At 45.1% G+C, this 20,862-nt stretch overlaps 1 protein-coding gene across 3 annotated transcripts in view; it reads right to left on the bottom strand.

The window, feature by feature from the left end:
- Rgs6 (regulator of G protein signaling 6) overlaps positions 1-20,862 on the bottom strand; it is a 507,674-nt gene that overhangs the window by 46,710 nt on the left and 440,102 nt on the right. For all 3 annotated transcript variants that reach the window (XM_042692654.1, XM_042692656.1, XM_042692655.1), the window contains exons 14-15: positions 8,052-8,177; positions 1-5 (exon numbers count right to left, since the gene is read on the bottom strand). The exon at positions 1-5 is cut by the window's left edge and continues 182 nt beyond it. In XM_042692654.1, coding sequence (XP_042548588.1) covers positions 1-5; positions 8,052-8,177 — 131 coding nt within the window. The remainder of the gene's footprint in view (positions 6-8,051; positions 8,178-20,862) is intronic.

The raw sequence follows: 20,862 nt of genomic DNA on the forward strand, positions 1-20,862 counted from the left end.
AGAACCTGGAACGGAAAGCAGAAACAGACAATTCTATCTGGGCACCTAGCAAATGCTACATATAATTTGATGCCACATATGGGTCACAAAAACCACGGAGCAGGGGGAGAGAGGGACTTCAGAAAGTACAAAGAACTCATTGGAAGATCAACAAACTCCTGGCAACCAACAAAAGTCCAAAGATTTCTCAGCTTCAGTGCCATTGCCATTTCAAGATGGGTGATTTTTGTTTTTAAAAGTGGTAGTAGTGGGGTTGTCCTATGCCTTGTAGAATGTTAAACAGCAGCTATGATCTCTGTTCATTAGATGTCATTGTACTCCCCAAGTTAGGACAATGGAAGATGTCTCCAAATGTTGCCAGATGCATTTGGTGAGGTAAAAAAAAAAAAAAAACCTACCTGGTTGAGATTGGTGTTAAAGACAGATAAATCAAGTTGTTCACAATTGTGTTTAACATAGTGCAGGGCTTACAGTACGTGGACAATAATGACATTTAGATAGAAGGTGGGCTTGTCTGGCACAATGGGATATACATGAGAGACATGTCTACCAAGAAATTCTCCAGAGAGGACCAGGGGAAAATCTCTACCCATCACCCTCAGCATTTGACAAGGAGCTGCCATCATCACAGCCTCCTATGAGCATCTCTCTGCTGAGAGTAGCAGCAACCTCACTCACAGCCTGAACAGCAGCTCCCAAGTCCTGAGGACCACATTTCAGCAGGAACCAGAGCTGGACAAACCAATTCCCCAACAGTAAGAGGCTAGGTCCAATGATAGGTGGTTCTGACAGCTAATCTAGTCAATGAAAGGTGATGACAAAAGAAATTGAAACCACACATGGTGGAAAGTACTTTGAGCTTCATTCAAAGCAAGATGCACTTGTTTGAGAAAAAATAATAATAAAATAGATTTAAAAAAAAAGGTTAGGCATGTGTTCCTGTTGCTGTTCAGACATGAATGCTGTTCAAATGAATGGCCTGAAGGCGCCACTCAGTGGCCGACTGGGGTAATACAGGCCCATTTCCGCAAGAACAGATCTGTGTTGGTTTTCATAATGAATGCTGGACTCCAGGTCTCCCCCTGATTTAGGATTCTGATGATGTCCTTAATGAAAAACTTCACAGCTCTCTCGCGGATCTTGAAGAACCAAGAGAAATGCAGGGAAGGCGACAACAGCCCTTGATAAGAACAATGGGGAGCCTGGTTATGATGATGTCTTGATGTACCTTTCTAGGTGCCTCAATCCTCATCTGTGAAACTGGCACCAAGGGAGTATAGACAGATGAAGCATAGGCTTAAAAAATTCCCATCCAGACTTAACTCAGTTACCAAAGGCGTGCGTGGGTGCTGAGGAGGGTCAGTGACACCCGAGAGGCTCAACTCTCCCGGCTTGACCCCAAATTTCAAGCTTCTTCCTGTAGGAGCTTCCAGGGCTCTTGCTAACGCTGTCAACCATCTTCTGCCTCTCTTCTTAAAATGATTATTATCTTTAAGTAGTTGTACAAAGGGGTTCAGTTCATCCCCTTCCTACAACCCCAGCCCTCCTACTTTCTACCCCTAGGGCTTTTGCACCATGTTCTTTCCACTACCAGGGAGAAGAGAACGTGTAACTGTCCTTTAGAGGGACGAGGGCTTTGCAACACACACTGCTACTGCCCATGGGCAGGTGGAGAGCCCAGGATGTTGCCTCTGGGCTGAGGCTCTGTCTGGCTGCAAGCAACTTTCCAGATCAGTGTCCTTCCCTGCAATGTCTAAGCGATGGACGCCCCTGAGTGATTTCCTGTCCCCTCCATCAATGCCATGTGGGATGCCATCTTCTGGCAGCTCTGTTGCTTGCTTTAGTCTGCTCTGAGGAGGTGCTTTGGACCCCCTCTGGGAAGGCTCTGATGACTCTCTAGACTTCCCTTTGTGTGTAGAGAAGGTTGAAAGGCTGGAGCTGGTAGACCAGATTTAATAAACATTGACATACAAATCCAGAGGCTTCCTCTGTTAGCTAAAACGGTGGATTGATCCAAAAGCTCCACCTGGGATCATGGGAGGAAGGGGAGAAGGGGAGGAGAGGTGGAAAGGGGAGAAGGAAGAAGAGGGGTAAGGAGTAAGGGCAACATCTCTCAACTGCTTTCTCTCCCTGCAGAGGTAGGGATGCAGCCCAGCCTTCTGTTTGCCTTGGACATGACCTGCCTCGTCCCTCCCAGACGACAGCAAAACCGCAGTCACAGCAGCATCTTGACGCCCCATATGTATTTACCATCACAGCTTCGAAAAACCCTTTGTGCCCATTTGAAATTCAGAACAGGCTCCAGTGTGTGTTTGCTATCTTCCAGCTGCACAGTCCTGAGCTCCCAGCTCAGGCCAACCCTCCCTCCCCCAAAGAACCACGAAAGCATCTCTCTGCATAGCTACTGCGCATGGGTGGCCCACTGAGGCTCCAGAAGCTCTGGCTCTTATCAAAAGCCTGCAGGCCCTGTCCCTCTGAGGACGTGGAGGGGCTTCCAATGCCAGCCGCAGCGTCAAATCCACCCATCCTGCACTAAGCCCCCATGGCTGGCAGCAGAGGGCCGCAGGCCTGGACACAGGGGGTTCTGGGGTGTGGGAAGACCACCTGTCCTGCTGCCCCCTGCCAATCCTCAGATCAGCAGGAAGCCACCTGCCCGTGTGCTGGCATTTGGTCTGTGTTGATGGCTTAGCAATGAATGTAGGTGGGGACACCAGCCTTGAGGGAAGGCAGCCAGGCTCCAGAAACACTGGCTGGGCAAGGCACTGGTGGCTTATGTCTGTCATCTGAGCTCTACTCAGGAGGCTCAGATCTGAGGATTATAGGTTGAAGCCAACCTGGGCAGAAAAGTCTATGAGACTCTTCCCTTCAGTTAACTGCCAAGATGCTGGGAGTAGAGCTGTGACACAAGGGGTAGAGCCTTGGGACAGCATCTAAACTTGGAGTTCAAGCCCTAGTACTGACACAAAAAAATAAATTTAAAAAAAAGAAAGAAACACTTGCTGGAGCCATCGTGGTGGCTGGGACTACCATGTGGGTCTCCTTTCTTCCTGATTGCTGATAGGCTGGCTGGAGCAAGAGAAATCCAGAGTCATTCATCCTCTCCAGCCTGCTCAGAGGCCTGAGCAGTCCCTCAGTTACCAGCTTACCTATTTTGCTTTTCTCACAAAGTAGAATTTCCCGGAGTTAGAAAACACAGCTTTGGCATTGTTCTGGGGATAAGCAAATTCGACAACAGAACGAAGCGTTTCTGTGTCCTCTGCTGGTCAGCCAGGGGTGGAGGACAGTGGATTAAACAATTTTGTCTCACGTTGGGCTGAGATTTCTCACTGGCAACCACCATGGTGAGGCGCCGTGGAAGCTGAGCTCTGTTCCTGGGCAGTGGCCAGATGGCTGCCAACGTGCAAGGCATTGTGGGAGACACTCGGCTCCCATTCATCATGGGTTTGGTCGGTGGTGGGGTGGGGGGATCCTGTGGGGCCTAGTGAACCTTTGGAGGTCTTCCTAAGGACTTGGGGCAACTACTGGAGATGGAGCACTCCAGGCAAACCTGGCACCTCCCCTGGGCTCTCTTTTAATTGCCTCTCCTTTCACAGAGCTGACACAGTGTGGACCTAGCATCATCAATCTGCAGGTTAGAAGAAGCACTCCATTCTCTCAGGCAATGACGTCACAGCTCATAAAAAATGTACGGGGAGGGGGTAGGGGGGGAAATGCTCTTTGTTGCAGGTTTTGATTTTTAACTCATGCCCTACCATACCACAGAGGGTGTCAAGCCAGGGAAGGCAAAGGTTTGTACAGGGGACACTGTGTAAGGTAACTGTCACCGTGCTTGGAAAAGTCACCACACCGGGGATGATTTGGTGACACTTCTTGTTTGAAGAATGAAATGGTTCCCGCCTGATGGGTGAGGAATTGTACTCATTCCGCACTCCCTGCCAGCAGACAGCTGCCTTGTGGGGTCCCACACCGGGGCTCAGGGTAGTTCACAAGGACAGGAAGCCTGTCATTGGGGGATGGCAGCCCTCTCGCACCTCAGACTCTCTCAGAAGGAAAGGTCAGATTTTTATACCATCAGAGAATGCTTTACTTGAATGGTATAGAAGACACTTTAGGGCTCCTTCTCCCTCCCGCTTCAGCAGCTCGGCAATTTCTCAGACACTCCGTGAGGGGATGCGGGACACAAGTGGGAGAGGCAGGTTGGAATAGATCCAGTTGGGTTTGAGACTCTCCTTCCCTCCTCTAATCCTCTGATCCGAGCAACCTGAGCTCTTGACCAGTCCTGAAAGAAGGGTCAACTGCAATAGAGCCAACAGCACCAAAGGGCAGGACCCTCAATTGAGTGATTCACGTTATGCGGTTCCCTGGGCTGCCATGCTTGTGCAGGGCTGCAGCGGAAATACACCTGCCTGGCCACACACGGCCACCCTGGGTGAACCATAAACCGATCTTCTCCAAATCCTTGGGGCCTGGGTCGTGAGAGGTGATGATCCAATACTGTGGCTACAGGAAAGAACAAAGGACAAAAGGAGCGATGCTAGGACCCAAGGGTCCTATATAGTCGTGACTTAAAACCGAGACTTTACCTCTATATCCAGTCATGCTAGATATCATAACCATGGAATTTGGGACTCCAGAAAGGGTTTTAGAAGTCCTAAGCCACGCTTCCTCTCTATGTCCCCCTTTGCTGTCATGGATCAGAGAGGTCCCTCTTTATGTCTGGATTTATGTGCGCATGCTGGGTGTGAGCACATTCTCATGCATACGGGTAAATTTCTTTCATCCCAGATTGCACTGTGGCCCTCCTGGGTAAAGAGCTGGCAGAGACCCAGCTGGTAATGGCAGGAAGTGTTGAGCGCCTGCCAGGGCCATACTCCTCGGTGCACGTGGGGCCCTGTGTCATGCGTATTGCCTGAATCGAGCCTGATTTCATAGGTGGCCCTGGCTACACGGTAGCTTTCCAGAATGAACACTGGACCTGGCAAGGCGGCAGCTGAGAGAGTAGATGCTCCTAGAGTTCTCACAGTGATGAGGACCCGGTGGTCATCCTTCAGACTCCCTGTAAGAGTGCAGGGGGAAGAGGCCCATGCATGGGCTGGGAAACAGTCAGGCAGAGTTGCTGCTATACCAACTGCATCTTGGGGACCAAAGGTGGCTAGGGATGAGGAGAGTGAGAAGGAATCCTAGGTGTGGCTCATAGGTACCATACTAAGGGTGGAAATGGGGACTGAGCTGGGCATATAGACTAGCTGCTGGGCTCATAAAGTTGGGCCTATAAGGATTTACTGGCTACCTTGGCTGGAGGATGATGTGAGCACTGCTCTAGTGGGCGATATCAGAACACAGCCCTTCTGGGTGTCACAAAGACTTTATTAAGAATGAAACCAGGGGCTGGGAAGGTGGCTCAGTGGTAGAGCGCTTGCCTCACATGCATGAGGCCCTGGGTTCGAGTCCTCAGCACCACATAAGCCGAAGAAGCCAGAAGTAGCACTGTGGCTCAAGTGGTAGAGTACTAGCCTTGAGCTGAAGAGCTGAGGGACAGTGCCCAGACCCTGAGTTCAAGCCCCAGGACTGGCAAAAAAACAAAACAAAAAGCAGGGCTGGGAAGGTGGCTCAGTGGTAGAGTGCTTGCCTTGCATGCATGAGGCCCTGGGTTCCATTCCTCAGCAACACATAAGCAGAAAAAGCTGGAAGTGGTGCTGTGGCTCAAGTGGTAGAGTGCTAGCCTTGAGCTGAAGAGCTGAGGGACAGCGCCCAGGCCCAGAGTTCAAGACCCACAACCGACCAAAAAAAAAAGAATGAAATCTCTTTGAGATATGTTTAGAAGAATGCTGCAGTATTAAGAAAGGACTCTTGTGTCATAACCTAAAAGTAAGATACTCAACCTTGTCTGGCTCATAACAGGCAGATGGATGCTTAGAATGGAATATACAACCCTGCCAGCCTAATGGCTAAGCTAGTAATCAAGTGGTCAATGTGATTGGCCTAAGAAGTGCCTACGAGACTGGTGAGGCACGTCTCTGGTGGGCTGGTCAGGAGAGGATTAACTAAAGGGGGAAAGACCCGCCCTGAATGTGGGCAGCACCATCCTAGCTGCTGGGGGCCCACATGGAATAAAAGGGAAAACAGGAGAGAGCTGACAGTACTGGTATCATCTTCTTCTCCTCTTTCTGCTTCCTGGCTTCCATGATATGATGTGCCATGCCCTACCAGCCATCATGGGCCATCAGCTCTGAAACTGGGAACAAAATAAATCCTTTCTCCCTTGAATCATGTCTCTCAGATGCTGATCATAACCATGCAAAGTCACACGCGCGCACGTGCGCGTGCACACGCGCACACACACACACACACACACACACACACGTGCGCGAGCAAGCGCTCCTTGGCTAATTCAGGCTCTTGCTTTAGAATAGTCTTCCTGCCTCTTCTTTGTCATGTGTCTTTGACTTGTGTATTCTTCCATGTCTAGCTTCTGACTTGTCTGCTCTGGCTTACACTGAAATACTTGCAAAAAATGATCTTAGAATTTACTCTTATTTATATCCATTTAATAATGTAATAGTTGTGTGTGTGTGTGTGTGTGTGTGTGTGTGTGTGTGTGTGTTCTCCCCCTTCAAAGACCTACAAGGTTGTTGTAAGAGGAGATCACATGTCTTGATGGCTCAGCAGGCCCTTAGCAGACTCTGAGAACTTGCTACCACACACAGGTGCCACAACTATCTTCTGAGTCATATGGAGGAAAGAGAGGACCTCTAACTTCAAACAAGTAACATGGGTTTCCCACATTCACTTGGGAGAAGACAGTTATTTCCTGAAGTATATGCTCTGAATAGTTAAAATAAAAATGACAATAAAATGAATAAAACAGTATTTTAATCAAGAAATTAGCCTATCATATTAAAGAAAACCAGAGAGAGACAGAGATACAGACAGACAGACTGACAGACTGACTTCCACCTTACACATGGAGATGTCACGGTTTGTTAAGGTCACTAAGGGGTCCCAGGCAAATCACATTTTTGTGACTGGAACACAGTAAATGGATGAGTAAGTCCCCAGTTCCTCCATTTTTCATGCCCAAGAACCCTCTTCCTTTATTCTGTCACCTCCTCTTCCTCTCACATTGGATGCCATGTTTTGGATGCTTCATTTTTTTCTCCTAGTACACAGTAATCATTAGCACATTCCTCTCACAAGGGATTAGTTATCCACCAGGAAAAAGTACCAGCTTCTGTAGGTAGTGTCAGATGATTGGAGTGACGAAACTAACAGAATTCTATCCAAAAGGAATATATGTTTACTTGACTTGGTTAGCTACATCTCCAGTTGCAGAATGATAATGATTTTTTTGTTCTGGTCCTGGGACACTGTCTCTGAGCTTTTGTGCTCAAGGCTAGTGCTCTACCACTTGAGCCACAGCTCCTTCAACTTTCTTTCTTTTTTTGGTGGCTAATCAGAGATAAGAGTCTCACAGATTTTTCTACCTGAGTTGGCTTCCAACCATGATCCTCAGATCTCAGCCTCCTCAGGAGTTAGGATTACAGTCATGAGCCCTTGGCACCCAGCTTGATTTTCTTTGAAAACTTTTTTTTTTAAAACACTCTGAAATGAGCTCATCAGCTCCTCTCTTGCGTATTTACCCTTTCAAACCTCGTCATCCCCTCTCCCCACCCCGAATCCTTGTGATTAAACAGCTTTGTAGAGAGATGTCATACAGGGTTCCTCCACTCTGAAGCTCCATGGTTCTATGGTGTTACTCAGTGAGTGGTATGGTCAGATCCGTTTGATTATTAAATAAGACCCCTATCCAGGGAGTTAAACAATGTGACCCAGACTCAGAATGACATATTTGCTGGCATTGATAGTTGCTTTCACGGTGGTGGCAGAGTTGTATATTTCAACTTGCTCTTTCATAGTTCAACCTTAGCCAGGTGAACTGGTATTTGAATTTGAACCCTAGCAATCTTTTGTGGGGGAAGGGAAGGGCAGGGCTGATTCTGAAGACAGCTTCACACACGTTCCGTGCAAGTTCAAACCTTGGAGAGATTTACCTGAGGTTTTCTGAGCTGAACTCTGACTCCAGGAATCGGAGGAACTGGTCCCGCCCCACGTGATCCTTCAGTATCTCGTCGAAAGAGAAGCCCCATCTTTTGACTCGCTGCTGGCTGGGCTCTTTGCTTTGGGGGTGAGAGGAGAAGGTGTGCAGAATGATTAGTATGAGGCAGAGGCCTGCGTCATATTCTCTTCAACAACTCAAATCTGTTTTGCTGCCACACGTCAGTGGGAAATGTCTCACAGGTAAGCAACAGAGTTCATAAAGCACACACCTATCCCAAATGCAGACTTTTGTCCACCAATAGTAAACCATGTCAAAAGGTTCTGTAAAGGGTGTGTGAGAAAGGACTGTGATTGGCTGGGGAGTAAGCAGGGTAACCACCAAGCGGCTGCTTTGACAAGAAGTGAATCCTCACTCAAACAGAGGTCCCACATTTGACCCAATCAGTTTTCCAAAACTCAGGATGCTTCATGAATCCAATCCTTCATCCAAGATACTGCCCCTCATCTCCTACCCCTTCCTCAACCCCCAAAGGGGAAATTAATGTCTGGTTAGAACTGAGTGATACGTTCCTGGTCAGCAAATACATCATTCATCCAGGATAAATCAATTCACTTGTTTAGAAGGAGCCTGCTGCGTTCACTTAATGATACCTTTACCATGCACAGGGCTATGACATGACATGCTAGGCATTGTTCTAGGCATTTTACACATCCAAAGGCATTGAATCAGTCCTTATAACTGTATTATGAGAGAGGAACTGGCAGCACATGCCTATCATCATAGCTACTCAGAAGACAGAGACAGGAGCTGTGGTTTGAGGCCAGTCTGGGCAAAAGGTTACTGAGACTGGAGCAAAAATAAACTTGGCACCAGTGGCTCACCTCTGCAATCCTAACTACTCAGGAGGCTGAAATCTGAAGATTACGGTTCAAAGCCAGCCCAGGCAGGAAACTCCGTGAGACTCTTATCTACAATTAACCACCAGAGCAAAACTGGAAGTAGTGCTGTGGCTCAAGTGGTAGAGCGTTCACCTTGAGCTGAAGAACTGAGGGACAGCGTCCAGGCCCACAGTTCAAGCCCCATGACTGACAAGATAAATAAATAAAAATAAATAAACCAGGCATAGTGGCCCATGCCTGTGATCCTGGCTGCTCTGGAGGGGAAGATAGGAGGATCACTGTCTGAATCTGACCCTACAAAAAATGTAAGTTCCTATCTCAAATAACACTGAAAGCAAAATGACTGAAAGCATGGCCTTGTGTGCAAGCTCAATACACATGCACATACAACACACACATGCACGCGTGCACACACACACACACATACACACATACACACACAGCTTTAGCGTTATTCCTACTTTCCAGATAGTACTTTGAGGTCTCCAGACAGTCTGTCTCAGATACAGAGCTAGGAAGCCGTAGAGTCAAGAATTCAGTCTAGCTGGGCGCCAGAGGCTCACGCCTGTAATTCTAGCTCCTGAGGAGGCTGAGATCTGAGGGTCATGGTTCAAAGCCAGCCTGGGCAGAAAAGTCCGTGAGACTCTTATTTCCAATAAACCACTAAAAAACCAGAAGTGGCGCTGTGGCTCAAACTTGAGCTGAAGAACACAGGGACAGCGTCCAAGCCCAGAGCTCAAGCCCCATGACCGACAAAACAACAAAAAAGAATCTAGTCTAGAAATGTCATGCTAGAGAGAAGTCTGTGATTCACTGTGCACTTTGGAGCCCCTTTGTCCCATAACCTCACACGCAGATGAAGAGCAGGGCTTCATCTTATTCTTCTAGTATTAGGCTGAGAGAATATGCCTTCAGTCTCTGTCCTTTATGTAAAGTTTACCTGCTGCATTTATACCTCAACTTCCATGCAGCAACAGGATTCCAACTCCCAGGGTGCATTTCACAACTCCTCCTGGTCAAGGTGTGGTCTGTGCACCAGGCAGAATGGTAGGCCCCACCCAGACCTGCTCCACTAGGACCCTCCAGTCCAGCAGGATCCCCAGGTGACTGACAGCCATGCTAACACTTGGATTACACTTGTCTACCAACCATGCCTCCTCTTTTTAGAAAAAGACACATATTTTTATTACTTCTAACAGTTCAGTGAATAAAACCACGTTTCCTCTTATTATAGAGCTGGCATAGTCCCAGTTTTTAAGTTATGAAATCACACTTAGTAAAAGGAAGAGAAGTTGTATGGTAGAACCCTTGACAAAAAAGCAAACAGACCAGCATTGTCCAAGAGAACTTTCTGTGAAGGGGAAGCTATTCTCTATCTCTACTTGCCAATATGGTAGCCATATATGACAACTGAATGCTTGAAAGGTAGAGAGCATGATTGATGAGCTGAGTTATTCAATTGCATTCAAACCTGAAATCATCTAAGTTCAAATTTAAATAGCCACACGTGGCTAGTGGCTACTGTATTAGTTACATGGCTCTAGACATAAGCCATTCACATCCAATGCTTCTGCACTGCTAGATGCAATTGGTGACACCAGTGTCTTCTACTCCAGGGCAGTGAACCAGGGAGACTCTTGCTGTACAACTTCGTATCACCAATCATAGCTCAGCAGGATCTCAGTGGTAGGAGAAGCCTATCCAATCCAACAATAAGGAAGTTCACAAAAGATCTCTTTCGAAGTACCAGGCTGTCTTTTCTAACAAGACGTGAAGACAAGCTACTGAAGTAATTAAACTCAGTAACTTTCCAGTGGACCAAGAATACTGTGTGTGGAGGCATTACATTGGGATTATTATTTTTTTTGGGGGGGGGGGTCCCGGTTGTGGGGCCTGAACTCTGGGCCTGGGCGCTGTCCCTCAGCTCTTCAGCTCAAGGCTAGCACTCTACCACTTGAGCCACAGCGCCACTTCTGGCTTTTTTCTGCTTATGTGGTGCTGAGGAATTGAACTCCGGGCCTCATGCATGCAAGGCAAGTGCTCTACCACTGAGCCACCTTCCCAGCCCCTACATTTGGATTAATGAGGCTGAGTTGCAAACTGAAGTCCCACGGAAGTACAGGATATCATATCTTTCTTCTCAGTTCCTGCTCTGATCTGGGATGAACACACTAACTGCTCTGCTATTCAAGGATTCGGGATTCTGCATGGCGCTGCTGATGGGAACTCGGTCGTGTAGCAACTAGCTCATGGATACATGGCCACCTCCAGTGTGTCGTCGCAGTGAATCCACCTCACCTCACTGATGGCAGGGATGGGGATAAGGAAGTTGGGGGGCTGGGCAAGAAGTCTTAGGATGTCATTGTAGAAGTGGAATCAGACAGAGGACCAGGATGGAAGTCAGTGATGTGCAAAAGACAGACACTAGGGGGTCTGCAGGATGCCCTGGTGAATTAGTTTCTGGAGTTGCTATCACAGAGTCATAATAAACTGAGTGACTGTGAAAACAGAAGCTTATTGTCTCACAGACTTGGCGCTAGAGGTCCAAAATCCAACTGTTAGCAGGGCCATGCTCCCTCTGAAGGCTTTTGGGGAAAATCTGTTCCACACTTTCCCTTCAATCTCTGATGCTGTCAGCAATCCCTGACTTGTAGATCTATCTCTGCCTCTGTTCTTAAGCAGCATCCTTGTATGTGTGTGTGTGTGTGTGTGTGTGTGTTAGTCCTCTCCTTCTTCCTCTCCCTCCCTGTCCCCTGTTCATATGTATCTCTGTTTTCTTCTTATAAAGAAACCAGTCATGTTGGATTAGGAGCCCACTCTCCTCCAGGATGACCTATCTTAATTAATTGCATCTATGGCCACCTTATTTCCAAATAAGGTCTGATTCTGAGGTTCTACAAATAATAGAGATTTTGAGGTGACAATATTTAACCTGGCATACCTGGGTCCCCTCAGCTACCCATCATACACAATCCTCTTTTTTACATTTGTCTATTCTATATCAGCTCCTTTTCTTTCCTTCCTAGAAGTACTTGGCCATTGTGATTTTGTTCTATTAAAAGTTTCTAGGGCAGGCCACAGTGGCTCACGCCTGTAAGCCTAGCTTCTTGGGAGACCAGAAATCACAATTAGAAGTCAGCTCAGGCTGGGCATGGTGGTGCATATCTATTATCCAACGATGGGGGAAACACAATGACTGGGAGAGGTGGCATGTGCCTATAATCCTGGTGACATGGGGAAACACAAATGGAAGGAGTGAAGTCCATGCCAGCCTGGATATAAAGTGACATGCTACCTCAAAGAATAATGAACACAATAAGAGCTGATAAAATGCTCAAGTGGTAGAACACCTGCTTAGCAAGCAGGAAGACTTGAGTTCATATCCCAGTACCACCAATAATAAGTTTCTGGGAAGTATTGCTGTGGCTCAACAGGTCAAGCACTAGCCTTGAGTAAAAAAGCTAAAGGTACAGTTACCTAGTCCCCGAGTTCAAGCTCCATTACCCGTGCATACACGCACATACACATTTCTGGATAAAACTTTCGTGTGTGTGTGTGTGTGTGTGTGTGTGTGTGTGTAATAAAGGAAAGCCTTTATTACTTGAATATTTCCAACATCATTCACTTTAAGGTTCAAGAATGTATTTGAACATATTGCTACTATGGAATTTCTTTTGCTGTAGTAAAAGAAATCTAAAACTTTAAATATGTCTTGGTGTTTAACAGGTACAAATGTCAAGAAACAATTCATGGAAGTTACAGTCCCTTTATTTACATCCACTATGCAAAAATGCTTTTCTTTCTTTCTTTCTTTTCTTTCTTTCTTTCTTTCTTTTCTTTCTTTCTTTCTTTCTTTCTTTCTTTCTTTCTTTCTTTCTTTCTTTCTTTCTTTCTTTCTTCTTTCTTTCTTTCTTTCTTCTTTCTTTCTTTCTTTCTTTCTTTCTTTCTTTCTTTCTTTCTTTCTTTCTTTCTTTCTTCCTTCCTTCCTTCCTTCCTTTCTTTCTTTATCTCTCTCTCACACACACGTACTCACACACACACACACACACACACACACTCACACTCACTCTCTGTCTGTCTGTCAATTTGGGGGCTTGAATTCAGGGTCTGGGTGCTGTCCCTGAGCTCTTTTGTTCAATGCTGGCCCTCTACCATTTTTGAGCCACAGTGTCACCTCCAGTTTTGGAGTGGTTAATTGGAGATAAGAAGCTCAAGGGGACTTTCCTGCCCAGGCAATTCTCTGTTCTTAGCATCGTAAGTAGCTAGGATTACAGGTGTGGGCCACCAGCACCCAGCACAAATGCTTCCCTCTAACAGATCATCTGTTATAGTTTTGTCTTGTCATTTGGCTTTTGACGTGCTTATGTCGTCGTCTCTCTAATTATCTCATGAGCAAGTTGTGTCTTTGTATTCTCCATAGTACTTTGCACAAGGCAAGTGTTCAACACAAGCAAAGGAATCAGTAAAAAACAAAGTGCAGGGGGAGATGTAGGTGATGCGTCGTATCTGACAGCATTTTAAACTCAGTAGCTGGGTGCCTTTTTCCTAACTTCTATTTGTCCTCTCTGCCCACTGGATCTCATCAAAGACCTTTCTTCCTTCCTGCCACCAAGCATCCCACAGAGAAAGGACAGGTGGCTCTTCATGGAAGTCTTTCATTCCAGCTGATCTTCCAGCTGAAGACTAAGCAGGAAATCTCCCAAAATGAGAATAAGAAAACTATCTTCAAGGGAGTCTGTCATCTTTGAAAAGGCTCCTTTCAGCAGGGTCTGCACAATGCTAGGAATGGTGTAAGGGGATTTCCTGCCAGTGCTCTATTTGAATCTCAGTATAAACCAAGAAATAGATTAAATTAAATTAAACTACTTATCTGTTGTTAGTGGGAACTCTGGATCTCGCACTGGCTATGCAGGGGCCCTACCACTTGAGACACACCCAGCTCCTTTTTGTGTTCATTATTTTATACCCAAATTATTCTGGACTCTGATCCACCTATTTTCCCTGCATTAGCAGAATGCCAGTTATATGCCACCATACCCAATCATTGGTTTAGATGGACTCTCATAAGCTTTATTCTTTTTCTCTCTCTCCCTGCCTCTCTTGGCCTGGGTTGATCTTGAATTGTGATTCCCTGATCTCTTCCTCTCAAGAGGTAGATACTTTTATATAAATATGTAGAGCTCACAAGATTCTAGATTGTTCAAAGCCATGCAGCTGTAAGGAGTGTTCTCGAATTGGAACCCAGGTCTGGTTATCTCTAACATTCCAATCTTCTATTTTTTTCTTCTAAACTGCCTTTTGGTCTGTTTCCCTTATTTGATATCTAAACTAAGATGTGGGGAAAGATGTAAGCTATCTTCAAAAGACGTTTGAATTGTGCTCTAGATGAATGTGTTCAAACTTACATGTTGAAATTCTTATCATTTCCACTGTGATCATATTAGGAGGTAATTGGTTCATGGGTAGAATTAGTGTTACTGTGAGAGACCCCCATGGAGCATGCTCACCATCCTACCATGCGACTACTCAGTGAAAGATGGTCATCTATGAGGCAGAAGGTGGACTCTCACACACACTGAGTCTGCTGGTGTCTTGATCTTGGACTTCCCTAGCCCCTTTAACTGAGAGAAACTAATGCAAGGCTCTTCAGAGCATGACAGATGGATTCTAAGAAGGAATGTCTCAAGAGCAATGTTTCACATAGCCAGAGTAGAAGCTGCAGGTGTTCTGTGTGACTGGCTCTCTTGACTGTCCCTTCTGTGACCTATTATCAGTCTGATAAAACAACAAGGTCAGTTCAGATGAAAAGGGAAGGAGGTGCCATCTTTGGATGTAAGGACAGCTATATGCATCTAAAGAAGGAGGTCACTGAGAAGCATATATGGGGATTGCCTGTCACAAGGAAGGAGTGTGGCTAATGTCCTGGACAACTAGTTCTGTCAAACTCACTGTGCATGCTCACTCCAGAGATGGTGCCTGTTGCCCAGCTTGCTGGCTAGGGGTGGCTACTTGTAGCCAAGGGGGCTGAGCAGCTAGGTTCCTTGTACCCATTTTCTTGTCTTTCCTATACCCATCAGAGATAGAGGGCTAAACTAATCACATATAGAGAGCAAGTTCCAAGCCACAATTCTGCTGCCAGGGCTAGGTTCCCATTATACCCCACCCTCTGCTTAATAACAGTACCAGAAACATCTCCCATAATTCTCTGTGAGATACTCCTCTGGCAATATTTAGACTAAAACAAAATAACATCTCCAACTGTGATGTGACAACTTTTGGCTGACTTTTTCTGAATGCTGATGATTTTCTTTCATTAAACTGGATTTCTCAGAATTTTCATTGCAGACTTGAGCTCATAATTTGCTCCTGCTTTTACAATGGATGTCTCTGCCTTTCCCACTTTCTTATCCTGGGACTTTGGGATAACTAATAACTTACCTGAGGAGACGGGTTCCAAGAATAATTTTCCCCTACTTAGGTTACAGCCTATGGCGTGTGGTCCATTAAGAGAATTGGACCGTTAAACTTGTGATCTCCTTCACTGAGCTGTCTGTCACCTTCCCATGGCAGGGATGGCATGTTCTTCATGTAGATAGAACCAAGATGCTATCTGTAATGGCCCTTGTCCTGGATACTGTAATGAGTTTGCCTAGACCCCTTTGCAGCTCAGAAGCCCAAAGCCCAGCTTAGATGAACCTGAATTCCCCAAAGAATGCTGTTCGCTCATATACTGCCTCTCATCTCCTCTGTACTTTGACTCTGTACAGAACAATCCTTCATGCGAGGTTGTTGGGGGGATGGGAGGCCTTTGAAGAAAGGCCATATAGTGCCCCTCTCCCATCAGCTAACAATGAAAAGTCACATAGCTCATATTCTTATCTGTGAAAAGTCCAGAGTTCTCCTGGTCTCTCACAAAGACCTGATTTCTATCACCGTCCTCTCTCCCTGCACAGCACTGTCCTTCCTTCTTCCCTCTCAGGAAGACAATGCATGCATCTCATTTTCTCCTTTGATACAGCGTGCTCTTCTCCTTTTGTTGTTTGAGTCTGCCAATTACCGCCCCCCCCCCCCACCCACAGGGTATGCTTTTCACCCCAAGTGGCTGAATGCCCTTTGCCAAGCAAGGAGGAATTCTGGTGCCAGGTGGTAACATAACAGGTTTGGTTTACATTGTCATGTTTACATACTGAGAACTTCTTGCTCAGAACATAGCTCAAAGTTTTGGCCCATATGTGCTAATTGGACTAAGACTGAGAAAAAAGGTGACATTTGATTCATTTGTCCATCATCTTCAGCTTCTGTTTCAGAGTTGAGAACCATTTCTAGGCACCCATCCCACAGTTTGTGTTTCTCCAAGCAGGCAGGAATGTTCTGTTGGAAGAAGAAATGGGACTTCATTTTTCACTTGTATCTGCCATTCTGGGAAGATCCCATACTGACTTAGGCCAGGTATTACATTAAAGTAGAAGGCTGAACAATGAGAGAGAACTGTGCACTTGTTCTAAGGGCAGGTGGTGCCCCCTTTGGAAGTATTGAATAGGTTGGGACAAGCCAGGGGGCCATGTGACCACCTTTCTCCCAAACTATATGCTTCCATGCTGCTTTAAGAACAAAAGAGGGAATTTGTTTTATCATAGCGAATTATGCTTCTGTATTTAACCTCTCCTCCTTCCCCAAATACTAGTAAAAATGACAAAGAAAGAACTACTTACTCGCCCATTCTCCATCCAGCCTACAATTTTGAATGTCTACTGCATGTTAAGATGTCCAGATGATAACAGCTAGTCTTGTTTAGAAGAGAAATAGGGCAGTTATAATAGACAACACTGGAAGGATGGGGAACCCACGTAAAATTGGGCAGTTACAGAAAACCTTACGAGTAGCCTGTGAGACTTGAATGAGTGGCAAAGCCAGCCATGAGTTGAAAAATGGTCCAGGGAAAGGGAGGGACGGACAGGACTTTGAAGTTCAGTGAAGTATTTTTTTTTTTTAGTCTAAATATAGTATGTAGACACAAAGCAATTTCCTATTGGCAGAGGGTAAAAGTTGGAGCATTTAAAAAGGGGTGAAGCAGATAAAACAAACTTTGTGAGAGCCAACTGACAGCGGACTCTGATTCCACTGGAGTCATCAGAAGAAATAGCTGGGTTTCCCTAACAAAAGCTTTTAAAACTCCAAGCTCTGAGCAAGAGGGCTAGAAGTGCAAGTAGTATGCTTTAAACAGAAACATATGGAAAAAAATCAGAAATACAGGCTCCACAAGGCCAAAAAAGGACTACTAAGTAAAGATGGTGCTTTCTGGATAGCTTCTAATATTAACAATAAGAGCAGAGGGCATGCCTTGGTTAACGGCGGTGTGGCCCAGCAATGGAGAGAGCGCAAAACCATCTCAGCACGGCAAAGAGACCACTAAAGACACGCCAGCTCACTTGCGACCACTAAAGACACCCCAGCTCACTTGCTACTTCTCGTGGGCTTCAGGAGATCCAACTGAGGTCTCCTAGAATAGGCCTCAAAGGGAGAAGAGTCGATCTCCATCTAGGGGAGGAAACTGGGGCATTCGAAACTCCTGAATTGGAGCAGAACACTTATCTGAAAGGACACCATGATAAAGAAGATGGGGTTCTACCTCCCAAGGGCCCCGCAGGTTCCTGTCTCACTTAGGGAGAGGATCCAGGCCTTCTGTTGTTCTTGTTCTTGGGCCCTGTACTCAGGACCCAGAGGTGGAATCTTGACAATTTACCCATTCCCATCTACTGAGATACAAAGGCACATCCCCAAAAGCACATGAACTGCTTAGGGGAAAGCTGCCACAGGTAACTTGGGCCCATACAGTTCCTAAAAGATGTTGTGCCCCAGAATCTCCTAGAAAGCAGCTTACTACAAACATGAATACCCACAGTCATCCCAGGGCAGCTGTACTTTGTATGCCCATGGTTTGAGAACCACTGACCCATACAATTAGTGAAAGAGTTCTCAGAACTTGATACAGAACTTGATACATTTTTTTCTAGAACAGGATTGTCTAGGAAGTAAAACAAAACAGAAACAAACAAATCAACCAAGCAACCAAACCAGAAATAATTAAGTAATTGGTTTTGGGTGGGCATTAGTATTTCTTTTAAATTAAGGCATTGGTGGTTCTAGTGGACAATCAGAGCGGAAAGTGAAGACCTCCATTTATAAAAACAAACACATCTCGAAATTGCTGGGTAAGTGAAAGGAATCTGCTCTGAATTAGCGATTGGAGTAATAAAACAAAGGCCAGAAACAATGATCTTTTGACCGGAGACCCCTCCCAAAGAGAGCGGAGACAGGAAAATATGACGAAAATAAGATATACAGAACATATTTGTATCAAGACCTCAGAGGATTCCAAAGGAAAAACATCAACAGAGAAGAACAGGCTAAAACAAAAAGACAGAACAAGAGATTCAAGGATGTTTTTGAAATAAAGCACATTATCCCTGATTACTTCTCCCAATGTTCAATAGAAACTAAGCACTCAGTAGAAACCAAGTGCAGCTGAAGCTGCTCCACAGTAAGAAATTGCAGAAAGAACACCCTTGAGATAAAAACTAGGGACTCCAAGAAACAATTCTAGAATGTCTATCATTTTAATATAAATAAAAGATGAAGATATGGAAGTTACAATGGAGAAAATGAGAGAGGTAGGGAGGTCCATCTTACATACCCAGAATTCCTATCAAACAACTTCATGTAAAGAAAAGGTAGAATTGAAAAAAAAAGTTTATGTGCTTGGATCAGAATGGAAGAGATTACTTGGCCACATCAGAAATGTAGGAAGATACAGATGCTCATTTATATACTACGGATTCTTTTAATGTTGATAGAAATGTAAGTTCAAAGATGCCCATTTAAAAATATATCAAGTGCTTGGTGCTGGTGGCTTATGCCTGTAAGCCTAGCTACTCAGGAGGCTGAGATCTGAGGATCAAGGTTCTAAGCCAGCCTAGGCAGGAAGATCTGTGAGTCTCTTATCTCCAATTAACCACCAAAAAGCCAACAATGGAGTGGTGGTTCAAGTGGTAGAGCATTAGCTTTGAGCATAAAAGCTCAGGGACAGCACCTACGCCCTAAGTTCAAGCCCCAAGACTAGCATAAACACACACACACACACACACACACACACACACACACACTGAAAAGAACTGTTCTTTTCTTTTTCTTTTCTTGTGTGTGTGGGTCCTGGGGTTTAAATTAGAACCTGGATACCAGCCTGAGCTTCTTATTGCTCAAGGCTAGTGCCTTACCACTTGAGCCACAGGTTCACTTCTTGCTTTGTTTGTAGTTTATTGCTGATAAGAGTGTCATGGACTTTTCTTCCCAAGCTAGTTTTGAACCGTGTTCTTCAGTCTCCTGCATAGCTAGTATAATAGGCATGAGCCACTGGTACCCAATTACATATGCAGTTTTAATATATATATATATATATATATATATATATATATATATATATATATATATGTTACTATAGTGATTTTTTTAGTGAAAACATTCAAAAGTAACTCTTTAGAATAGAAACTAGATTAAGAGGAGCCAACACAAAACTTAGCTAGTAAAACAAGCCAGAGAGGAGAAAAAGAAGCAAGAAGAAAGAAGGAAATCCAGAAATCATGAAGCAGCAGGAAAAAGATAAAATTGATGATCTAAGTAAACGTGGTCATTTCAAATTCCCAGTATCCAAAGCAAAACGCATCACTAAGAAGAATGGCCAGAGGACACAGAAATCACAAAAGAATGAATATCTAATAACCTCATGAAAAGATTCTAAAGTGCCTCAATAAACAGAAAGTCAAGTGAGAGTTGTTTTAATGTACCAGATTTGCAAAGGTATTTTATGCATATTTTATATGCAAAACAATGTAAAGAGACACTAAATCTCCTCAAACTTCCAGAGTTCACAGCACCTTAGTATCTCAGTACACTTTGCACAGTGCCCTTGGGACAAAGGAAACATGGAACAGTTTTGCTTATTAAGTCAGGACCATTCAATTTTATAAATATTTATATTGTAGCACCTTAATTGCTATGTGCAATGCACATAAACACAAGTGGTATTGCTATTTCATCCTTAAATCCTCAGTAGAGTACTGTACATTTTCTCACACTTTGGAATCAGATCAGCCTCTCCTGCTCTATTTTCTATTCCATGATAATTTTTGTACAGTATTAGGGATTTTTTTTGTTTATATCCAAGCAACTGCTCTGAAAACCTAGGTCTGCAAAGACATGACATCATGGAACAAGATGGAATGTACTCTGACACTGGCACTGAATGATCCAAGCCAGTGGGTCACATGGTATCTTACATGTGTCAAACATCGCTTTGTTTCCAGCGACAATTCAAGCCTCCTCTTCCCCGCCCCCCATGATAACCCCCAGGAGTTGCTTGCAGTGACCCAGGGGTCTTGGTGCAGTTTGGGAATGCCGCCATCACACTATGGACAAACCCATTACCTGGAAGATGAGAGAGGGATGGAAGGTTGTTTTTTTTATGCCTATCTGGTTAATTTGAACTTTTATAGTAAGAATCTGTGACTTTTACTAGTTTCTTCAAGGTCTTTTTTGGGGAGCTGTTGGTGTGGCTACTTCTGTAATTTTGGAAGGGTCCCTGTTCCTCTGGTCTTTCCTCTTTTCCCTTCCCATCTCAGAGCAAAGCATCATGGGCTCACTGCTGCCAGTGACTGCAGAAGAACCGAGGGATGGGAAGCATAGCTCTGAGTTCCGCTGCCCAGGTTCTCATCTTAACACTGCTGAGTACCAGCTATGTGGCCTTGGGCAAGGGCATGAGTGCCTTCATGTCTCAGTCTTCTCATCTGTTTCACAGCGAGCCTAACACCATTCACCTGTTGAGAGGACTTCCTGGAAGGCACCTTCTGT

This window comes from Dipodomys spectabilis, unplaced genomic scaffold (genome assembly GCF_019054845.1).
Source record: "Dipodomys spectabilis isolate Male_0828 unplaced genomic scaffold, ASM1905484v1 ptg000157l, whole genome shotgun sequence".
NCBI lineage: Eukaryota > Metazoa > Chordata > Mammalia > Rodentia > Heteromyidae > Dipodomys > Dipodomys spectabilis.